Consider the following 11,620-nt stretch of genomic DNA (forward strand, 5'->3'; position numbering starts at 1 on the left):
GCTCATAATATAGTACATTCAAAAATAAAAAAAAAACACCGAATGAAAACAACTCTAGCAAACAAATACTAGGAGCTCAAAGAAAGCGGACGTTCGCCAGTAGTCGAATGGAAAATAGTAAGACAAGCAAACACATGTAGAGACCTAGACGATCCATGTAGATTATGCCTTCACGAAAAACTTGTCATCATATACTTTAAAGAACCCCAACATCTATTAAACTGTAGGAGAGAAATAGCGAACAACTGTGTTCACAGAATACACTTTACCCTAGGATAGCGATACAAAATAACTTTTAAATTAAAAATAACAATAGAAAATAAATAAATAAAATAAACATAAATCTACATAAATTATCATATATATATATATATATATATATATATATATATATATATATATATATATATATAACATAAAAACACACACACATTTAACCTAATTTAAAATAGGTCAGAACGCTAAATTTCTAGTTTAAAATAGGTCTACGCTCCATATTAAAGGAACACAAAGGAAGGGTGAACCGGGGGTCAACTGGGCTTTTGTCCTGTGAGTGCCTGATTATTGGCTGATTAGGAAGGGTGCGGTAGAAACTAGAAAGCTGATTGGCTAAATAAAAACACAATCATATAAAAACGCGAGGCTACCACAACTCCTTGCATAAGCCTGATGAATCCTAGCGTAGATGAAACGTGGAATATTTTTGGCAGCTTAATTGCCATATATATTTTATAACTTACTACCTAGCTCTACCTACGTATTGAGCACTGTTGAAGTAAATACTTAAAGATTACGCATAAATTCATACTTTCGTATATGAATTCATGTGATTAAATCAAGTAGTCATATAGGCATGTATGTATGTATATATATATATATATATATATATATAGTGAATAAATGACAAAAAACTATATTCCAAAATTCATGATGTTTACCATCTTATTATTTATTCCTTTAATTCAGTTGACATTTACGATTCTTGACAGCATCTGTTTCATAGCGCAAAATCAATCACTTAATTAATATATCAATCAGTAAATCTATAATGCCCTTAACTCATCAGAAGAAATAGCAACAATCAATCCATTAAAAGGAAATAAAGTGTATTTTTTGTCATTTATTCACTGTATTGCTCTGTAATTTCGTTGAGCTTCTTAAATAAGGATTGGTATATATTATAAGAAAATATATTTTTACAGAAATATATATATATATATATATATATATATATATATATATATATATATATATATATATATATATATAATGGTTGTATAGATTGGTTTCCTGGATCTAAATCCAATGAAATCTGCGTGATTATTAAAGTGTGCTCAATGAAGGACAGAGTTGGTATATAGTCTGTTTATCATACATACATTATTGATTGCATCTGTGCATACAGAAAGACTACTTCATCAGAAAAAAGGAGCGATACTGAAACGAGAGTCAAGATTACATTGGTTTTGTTATAAAATATTCGTGTGTGGTTTATGCTCTGGAAGAAAGTGTGGTGTATACTTAGTGACTGTGAGCAGCTTTACGATAATACTTCTCATAGGTATATACTACTAAAAGCCGGTACACCTCTAATTAATAACTATACTCACCGAAAAGCGTTGAAGAATAGACAAGCATAAATAGCTTAGCTAAATTAAGGAAGGAGCTATACCATCCTCTTGTTACCCCTCAACAGCATCTCAAGCGCTACCGTTTAATACTAAACTAAATGAACAGAAACACAATATGCCACCAACTGGATAAAGGTAAGTGCACTTTGCATACTTAATAATTGAACACCCAAAAAACGATTAACTAAAATAATTTATGGGTCTAGCACGCTTGTAATTGGAATGTTGATATGTACCTACGAGAAGTGTTATTGTAAAGCAGCATTACATAAGGAAACCAACCATATAATTGATTCCAAACGATAACTAAATATTATAACTAGAGAGCTTTGGGAACAGAGTACTCCACCAATATAGACAAATATATGATATTATGTACCTATTTGCATGTATATGGTCTGGAAAACCTATCTTTATAACGGGGCATATAAACCTATAAAATATATTTGTACTCTAGTATTGAGGAAAAGATAAACAACCCAACTGATAGAATGACAACCATCGGGACTAAATTTATAAATATATATAGATATGGAAACCTTTGCTGTTGTAGTTACGTCAGACACCGCGGCAGAGTGGAAAATATTACTCCTTGTGTACCACTTTTATTTAAATCAAATAAATAAGCTTGTATATCTGTTCACTGGCTGTTAATTTAGCAATATGGACATATATCTTATAAATAAATAAATAAATTTACAAATAATCTGAAAACAAGAAACAAATGAATGGATAACAAAGCGAGGAATAAAATAAATTAATAGATAGAGCTTATCATTAAAATAGATGATAATGAAGTCGCCACCAGAGCAGAAAAAACAACCATAAGACCCTGACAGGGAAGTAATGGCGATGAGGGCATAATATTACTTCAGATCAAAGCGAAAACTTGGCCCAATAAACATGCGTCAAGTTAAAATAATACCAATGCCTCTGATACAGCTTGACCACATGGGATCGTACTTCCCCTCCTTCTTTCACCTCCCCCCACCCTACTCCCTTTCTTTCGCCACACCTCCCTCCCAAATCCCTACTGCTCACATTCACAAAGGATATACCCCACTTTCTTCCAGAGCGTAAACCACACCCGAATATCTTATAAAAAAGAATAATGTAATTTTGACTTTCATTTCAATATTGCTCCATTTTAGCCTGATAAAATTGTGTCTTTGATTTGGGATTCCACTGAAACCTGTATGCACATATGTAATCAATAATGTTTGTATAATAGAATATCAGAATATATATATATATATATATATATATATATATATATATATATATATATATATATATATATATATATATATATATATATATATAAAGGGAGACCTGACGGTGCACTGGATTGAATGATGATTAACGAATGGCTCATATTTCCAATACTTTTATAGTAAACAAAATCGGTGACATTGATTATTTTTTCAATAATATCGATTAATTACCTGCTCTAGTCAGCGACCCACCTCAGTGCACCCAGATGAAGCTTCATAGGCCTCCCTGAAATGACAGTCCACAATACATTGTAGTTTACATTTCACTGTAGATGCCTTACTGTTGATTTTATCAAATTATTTTTATGTAATAGCTTACATTAAAGTTTAAAATGCAAACCAAATATCATGGTCCAATTGTACTCTAAATAGAAACATTCATTTCAAACGTACGTCTTTTATGTGCTGTTGATTTTATATGCTAGGTCATTCTGTTTATGCGGTGATGAATCTTCTCAAATGCATTTGTGATGTAAGGCTGTATAAGGTTTTTAACTTCGGTCAAAATGGAACTGTTCCTTCTTTAATCAGATTTTTTAGATTATTAATATTCAATAAGTATTGGATGCATTATGATATGTAACCTATCCAAGAATGCTCTAAGACATATATTTGTGTGAAATTCCAAAAAAATAACCAAGTCGTTTTGGAGTTCATGGAGTACGGACTCACACATAGACACGCACACAAAATGGCTTATATATATATATATATATATATATATATATATATATATATATATATATATTTATAAAACAATTTTTTGCCTAAAATAAACTAGTATATATATATATATATATATATATATATATATATATATATATATATATGTGTGTGTGTGTGTGTATAGTTGTTATTCATTTGCTTCCCCACTGAGTAAATTAGGCATAAGGCCGCTTTTTAATGTAGAGAGAAGAGGAGGGGAAACTAGATAGTGACAATTGGTATGAAGGGTGTCCCCTACATTGACCAAAACTGAGCAATGGTCTGATATGTGGGGTTGCCCCACATATGGTCATTAGTACAGCATCTGCTGGAACAGATGGTATTTATTTGCTCCCCCACCGAGCAAATTAGGCACAAGGCCGATTTTTAATGTGAGGAAGGAAGGGAGGGGGAAGGGAAAATGAGGATCAGCTCCCGAGAGGTGGGAAATGGGAGCTGGTTAATGGTTAGGCATGTGGGGTTGCCCCCACATCTGGTCTTTGCTAGTCATAGCTAGTCATAGTTAGTCATAGCTTGCAGTATCTGCCGGAACAGATGGTATTTATTTGCTCCCCCACCGAGCAAATTAGGCACAAGGCCGATTTTTAAAGTGAGGAGTGAAGGGGAAATGGGGACCAACTCCCCGGGGAGTAGGGGAGCTGGATAGTGACAATTGGTATGAAGGGTTGCCCCTACATTGACCAAGGTCTTATATGTGGAGTTGCCCCCACATATGGTCTTTGCTTGTAGTATCTGCCGGAACAGATGGTGTTTATTTGCTCCCCACTGAGCAAATTAGGCACAAGGCCGTTTTTAATGTGAGGTAAAAACCAGCTCCCCTAAAAGGGGTCACTCTGGTTACCAAAAATAATAATTGTCCCAGTATAGAGGGTTTCCCCTCCATTGACTGGTACAAATTATCTTAAGTGCAGTATCTGCCGGAACAGATACTACACTTTGATCTTTGGTCCCGGGCCCGGGCGTTACCTACGCAAGGTTATATAGTTATGAAAATATATATAGCAATTAAGCCTGACGAATTCTCACGAGGATGAATCGCGAAATATTCAAATATTCTGTGTAGCTTAATTGCCATATATATTCTCATAACTTACTACCTAGCTCTACTTATGTATTGAGCACTATTGAAGTAAATACTGAAAATTTACGCATAAAATTATATCTTCTTGTATTAATTTATGTAATTAAAGGAAATAGTAATATATATATATATATATATATATATATATATATATATATATATATATATATATATATATATATATATACACACACACAATTTTCCCAGTATTTATATAGAACTCAACCTAAAGTCGCGTCAGTTCACGATAAGCAACTGGGAAAACCGACATGATTAATCAATCAGCAATCAACTGCACGCAGACGATGTTTTCGCTCATAGAAAAAAAAATAAAACACTCATCTGATACTATTCTTTAAAAAGTTTTCCATTATAGTTGTTTCCATAGAAAAAATTCTTTTCGTCATTACAAAAAGGCCTTTTAGAAAAAAAATAAAAACATTATTTCATATAATTAAATGTAAGTCTTATCTTCTTGTGTTAAAATTTTGTTTTCAGCATTTTAAATTTATCGCCTGGTAGTGTTTGGATTTTTCCGACAACTTTTCCGGTTGCTTATCGTAAACTGCCGGAAGATGCTGACGTGACTCTTGGTCAGATTTTGGATGCCTTACATCTCCGCTTTCTTCTCTCCTCAACTCACTACATAAAACTTGCACTTTTCTCCCTCCCTCGCTTACATCTGCTTTCCTAATTGAATTACTTGACACATTGCATAAAATGTCCATCTCTTTTTAATAAAACTTATTTATACCAAATGTATAAATCAAATGAATCGACTAAAATATCTTTATTCAGCTTTTATGCTTGTGTCCCTATTTTTACTAGTCAATTCCATGCACTTTTTCATGGTCTCTTTTTTTTCTATTTGTTCGTAAATGTTCATTTAATATTTACTCGGTATATGTGTACGTATATCTATACTTCAGGTGATGATTGCTGCAGTTGACAGACAACTTGTAAAGCTCCACGCGCAAAACAAGGAAGGCCATGAAATCCCCTTTGAAGATTACGTCTCTACCATGTTGCAGAATCCTCTTATCGAAAAAGATTTTGATGAAGAAGTTTTTAGGGATCAATACAAGGAATTCTCGCGATTTGGAATCATGAGAAGCGGAATAGATCGACAAATCGTGAGTCTACAACATTTCTACTATCCCTCGAACAACAAAAAAAAAATCCCCTCCAAACAAAACCATCTGGTTATAACTTTACTTGCTCGTTCGTCTGTATGTTAACCCTAACCATAATCTTTATCCTCGAGTGGTTTTTGCATCATAAATAGTGATTCATAAGTAGGGCTAACACAACAGAATATTCTTTTCATTGTTTTGACTCTCGAGTATATATCCGACACAGTTAGACACAGTTAATCAACCGAGAACCACATCACTATAAAAAAGCGTGTAAGATACCAACGAATGTACACTCGAGAGTCAAAACAATGAAAATAATATGCTGTTGTCCTAGCCCTAGTCATAAGCACCAACAATGGTAAAAAAAAGTAAAGTTGTTAACCATAGTCGAGGACAAGTCAAAGGCTTCCTTTCATTGGCTACAACACCGAGGTGTAGGCGAAGATATCACTTTTTCCTTGCATTGCTCCACTTGCCCTTGATTTTCACATTATAATGTTGAGTATCTAAGCAAGGATTCACGAACAACAGCAGTGTTCACTTATTCTCTCAGTTCATAAAGCAGGGGTCAATTTTTATTTTTGTTCATATTAAGACGGTTTGTGGAGTTGGACTTTCCCCACATTAAAAACTGATTTGTATATAACTCTGCTCTCATGGGGAGACAACTAATTAGAAACAGTTGTAAAAAAAGTAAAGTGGTCGGTCATAGTCGAGAGCAATCCGTTCTCCCCTTTTCATTGGCTATTACATCAAAGTGTGAGGGAGAGTGGTACTTTTTCTAGCGAATTACTTCACCAATGATTAATTCTCACTTTATATTGTTGAATATTTAAACAAGAAGGCATCAAGCACCATATTTTAAAATCTTTGGTATGATTAGGCCGGATATCAAACTCTGGTCTCCCGGCCCATTAGCGGGCATTGTAACCATTATGTCAAGTGGGGTGGGTAAACATTATTCGTACCAATTCAAGTTTTTGATCGGCTTGATTCCCTTTGTTTTTCTGGATTTTTTTTTTTAATTGTTTATTGTTTTTGTTTTCGTTTTTTGTTGTTTTTTTTTATAATCAGATATTCACTCGTGTGGGTAGCATACATCCATAGTGAACTAGCAGGATTTGAACACAGCATGGTAAGTCATCAATCCGCACCTGTATCAACATCTCAATAGTCACCTCTCAACAACGAGAAAACATTTTTTAAGAAAACAAAATAATAATTAGAAAATACGTTTTTAAGGTGTATTAATTTGCTCTTTGATTTTAGTGATGGCGATGCTATTTCAAACTGAAAATGCTACTGCAAAATTATATTGGTTTCTCTATGTGTTTACTATTTATTACTCTAAGTTATAATTTCTGCTTGTGAGGATTATAACTTGCATTTCCTTTAAATATTCCTATGTAATTTCTGTATCTGCCGTCTGCCTTTTCCAGTTTATTAAGAGTGATTGTCTTCTGTGTATGCACACCTTTAAGCATTCACTGCGCATATTTAAACAGGTTTTATTGGGATTGTTTATAGTCTCTTTGGTATAATATTTCTCTGCGTTGCAAAGGAAGCACTTTAAATTGGAACTTAAAGTAAAAGATAGCAAACATATAGATAAAACAATATAGCAAACGAGTATAATTTATAAATTCAATAAAAATAATTTTCAAGTGCTACAATTTAAATTCACTAAGAATTTCACTTCAAATAGCTTGAATAAAATTTGTTTTATTCGGGTTCATGCTTACAAAGAAAAATTAAAACGTATATATATTATAATAGATTTAAAATCTATATATGCTAAGTATATTTATAATATAAAAAAGCAAAAATTCAAATTTTAAATTTAAATAAAAATCTAAAAATAGACTTAAGAACAAATTTTTATAATATAGAATATTAATAGATTTCTTCAAAGAAACTTTGAAAAATGTTTTAATATAATACATATAAATAAAAAATATAAAAGATTTTTAATATGTGCATGATATCTTTAGCATAGCATATAAACACGAATATATTTCTATAGAAATATACACACATATGGTAGGTGAAAAAATGATAAATTAAAATTTGATAAAATAATATAAATGTGGGTATATACAGAGCATATTTATTTAGATTTCAAAATAAATAAATAAAAGCAAAAAGATCTTAAAATAAAATTGAATTATGAATAGATTCTTAAAATATAGATTTTTTTCCAAGAAAAACTTCAACATGGATAGATATAAAGTAAAATGCTAAAATATCGATGTGTGTATACCTAGATATATTCATATAAGCTTTAAAAGGGGAGGGTTCACAATAAATTGCTTAAATTTGAGAAAATATAAAAATTCAACAGTAATCTCCCTTGCAAAAAGTCAATATTTTTAATTTAAATAAAAAGAAATCGTTTAATTTAAATCAGCGAAAGGTATTTTGAAACCCAGATTTTTCCCAAACCCATAAACTGGAAATTCCTAAAAAAACAGAAAATAAAAATAGTTCATAAAGAGTTCATAAAAAATAAAAATAACAAGTGCATAATAATAATACATTGCGATCCGAAACAAAAACAAGGTGCAGTTATAATTTCTGGTGAGAATAGTTCTAAACAGAGGCTGAAGAGAATTCAATATTTTTCAACCATAAACTGGTCTCCTTATATAAGATTTGAAACCGACAGTATCAAAGTTTTTTTTTTTACCTTTTGTCAAACGTTAATAGACATATGTATGTATGTATGTATGTATGTATGTATGTATGTATGTATGTATGTATTCGATAATTCATAATGAGTTCAAGAGTTTAGGATTTTACCAAGCATATGCACATTATTGACGCTCACGTTATGCACAAATCCTTTTAAAAATTTCATCACTTAATATAACTCAGAATTTGGTGTAGAACAGTCCTGTTATCTATTAATTATTTTGTTTCTAACTTATTTTTAGTTTTGGAGACGAGTGCAAGTTTGGGTGGACGCACCTCCACCCCTCCCCCTATATGGTAAAGTTCACAAAACGTGTGTTCATGTTACTTCCTGGGCTGCCGAAAATATTTATTCAAAAATTCAAAATGATCGGTTCATTAGTTTAGGAGTTTACTCATATAACCTAACATCATTCATATAACTTCGGAAAAATGCCATGGCCTAAAAAGGTTTCTCCTTTATTCCTCTTCCTGTAACTTTTATTGACTTGATAATGTAATAAAGTTTGTAAATTTACTCTTTATCTTCTTATTTTATTTTATTGTTTGCTTCTCTTATCTGCATAGATCTTCTTTTTTTTATCTAGATAGGTTTGCCTTACCACTGAAAATTCATTTTTTGGCTAAATTTTTATTATATATATATATAGGTGAAGAGGAAGGGGAAAAAATTCAAATTAGGCGAAACTACACATAGTAAATTAGTAATAAAAACAGTAAAACGACAGAGAACAAATCAATCAATAAGTAGGATGTACAGGAAGAACAACCCTGACGATGGTCAATCGAGACCGAAAATGTTCGGTAAACTAGGGGACTTTATAAGAACGTTGGATCCCACAACAAAAATACTTGTACGAAAACAAGAAAAATTCGAAAGAAAGATCATAAAAAGAAGAACGAAAATCCTCTTCAATAAAATATGCGCGAATATATATATATATATATATATATATATATATATATATAAACACCGATTGCATTGATAACCTAAAATAGTCGGATAATTTGATATTATTCTAATATTTCACAGGTCATTGAAGTTGAAACCTGGTTCCAAAATTTAATCGATGATGCAGATGTGTTGACAAGTACACGGATAAACATTTTGGATTATGCGAATATCGTTGGCTGCTCCGATGCTGCTGTCGAAGGCTTCAAGACTTTGATCATGAGAACCGAAGAAGTGAATCGCAGTATCCTGGATGTTGGTGTCCTTCGCTATCCTGATTTGGATAACCCATTCTTTAAAGTAAGTAGATCTGCTTCTTTGATATTATTAGCATTTATAACACGCTTGTTGATTCGTCAGTGATTGTTTCCCTTATCCCTTTAAGGATTACATAGATTCATTAACAGATAACCCAATGAGCTACATGAGTCAGTCTATATAAACCTTAAAACACTAAACTCTGACTTCTTTTCAACTAACTTCTCTTACCGCCAGAGCATCAGATGACTGCTTCGTGAGAGAAGCCCAATCTCCTCCTTCACCACCTTCCCGGTTACCCATTATCCTGAATACGGTTTGAGTACATAAACACAGCCTTCGGACGGCAGTTCGTGGGCATTCATTCCTTTTCTTACAGTATTTTTTTTCCATTTTGATTGTATTTGTAATAGAAGATCAGAAAAGCAGTTTGCAGACAACAACTGTTTCCTCCGCAGTAAAAAGAGCCAGAGTTAATGAGCCCAGTACACTCTTTCACTGTTGACATCCTCAAATGCCAGAAAGCTTTCTACTTTAATAGTTTCTCCCCCTGAACAGCCAGACTTCCGTCATTCCATATAACTCTTAGTTTGATGCTATCGACGCCTTCTTCCCCTTTAAGTGTTAGGAAGAAAAAAAAATGGAAAGTGAAAACTATAATAAAAAAAGAGGAAATAAGTTTATCAGTATAACAAGGATATAGGAATGGGGTTGGTAGATAGAGAATGTATAGGAAGTTATGCACCAAGGAACATAAAAGGAAGCTGAAGTGGGAGTGTTGTTCAGAGTATGGCGATGATTGGAACAAAGAACTTAGAGTTAGTTTTAGTAGTGACAATGAATTTTGCGACACTTCTGAACAGTTGAGGATAGTTTGTAAACAGTCTTGGGCTTGCGACGGTTGATGGCAGTTAGAGTTGAGGACAGTTGTGAGTTTCTTTATATTGGATTTGAAAACAACCAAGATGTAATTAGCAGCTGTATGTGAGAGGACGTCGACACCTCCCTGCAAGAACTGCAAATACAGAACATCATCGTCTCCTCTAAGTGGGATATACATGCGACTGGAGACTTGTGCATTTAATATTCCCTAGACACTTCCTCTTTCAGAAGAAGCAAAGTCAACCCACCTATTGTTAATGCTGGTAGCTAATCAGCAGGAAAATAATCCCACATTAATAAATTTCACAGGTGGAAAGCCCTTGCAACTATTGTAGAAAATGTGATGCACATAAACATAAAATATATTAATTTTAGGATATTTTATTTTATATATTTTTTCAGATGTTTCGTATCAAATTAAAAGCATACAGGAGATCATTCCGTGTGGGCTTTGTGCAGAAGGATGAGAGCGGGATCAAAGGAGAGTACAACATGCACAAATTCCGACCCCGTCATGATGTCATGGTCAAATTGAGCAAGACGATTGTCAACAAAGCCGTCGCCGAAGTTGAAAATCTTTTTAATTTTTAAAACAGGCGAAAACTTCAAAAAGGAAGATTCACCAAATCTGATAAAATATATATGTACAGTTGCTTATCAACATCAGATCAAACGGAAGAAAAAAACGGGACATTGTTGCCTAATTTGAGATTGTCTAAATGATGTAATTTGAGAAATAAAACATCAAATCCATCTCGGTTTCTGAGTGAATATTATTTTTAAAAAATACCACGTTACAAAGGAATAGATACACACTCATTTTCAGAATGTTGGTCTTTAAATTCGATAAATTTGTTAACTTAAGTGGAACGGCTCATCAAGAACTTGTTTACGTTTGACTTGAAGACAACCATATTGTAGTCAGCTGGAAAGTAGGAAAACGGAAGACAATTGACCTTGCATACAATTGTTTCTACCCTCAATGTTGG

General features: G+C 32.7%; 1 protein-coding gene across 1 annotated transcript in view; it reads left to right on the forward strand.

Moving 5' to 3' along the window:
* Nucleotides 1–11,384, forward strand: part of LOC145258237 (uncharacterized) — a 36,188-nt gene extending 24,804 nt beyond the window's left edge. The window contains exons 4-6 of the mRNA XM_080116200.1: nt 5,642–5,845; nt 9,573–9,791; nt 11,034–11,384. Of these exons, the coding sequence (XP_079972326.1) occupies nt 5,642–5,845; nt 9,573–9,791; nt 11,034–11,222 (612 nt within the window). The 3' untranslated portion in view covers nt 11,223–11,384. The remainder of the gene's footprint in view (nt 1–5,641; nt 5,846–9,572; nt 9,792–11,033) is intronic.
* Nucleotides 11,385–11,620: the final 236 nt, after the last annotated feature.

This window comes from Euprymna scolopes, chromosome 33 (genome assembly GCF_053919585.1).
Source record: "Euprymna scolopes isolate OS-2025 chromosome 33, ASM5391958v1, whole genome shotgun sequence".
NCBI lineage: Eukaryota > Metazoa > Mollusca > Cephalopoda > Sepiida > Sepiolidae > Euprymna > Euprymna scolopes.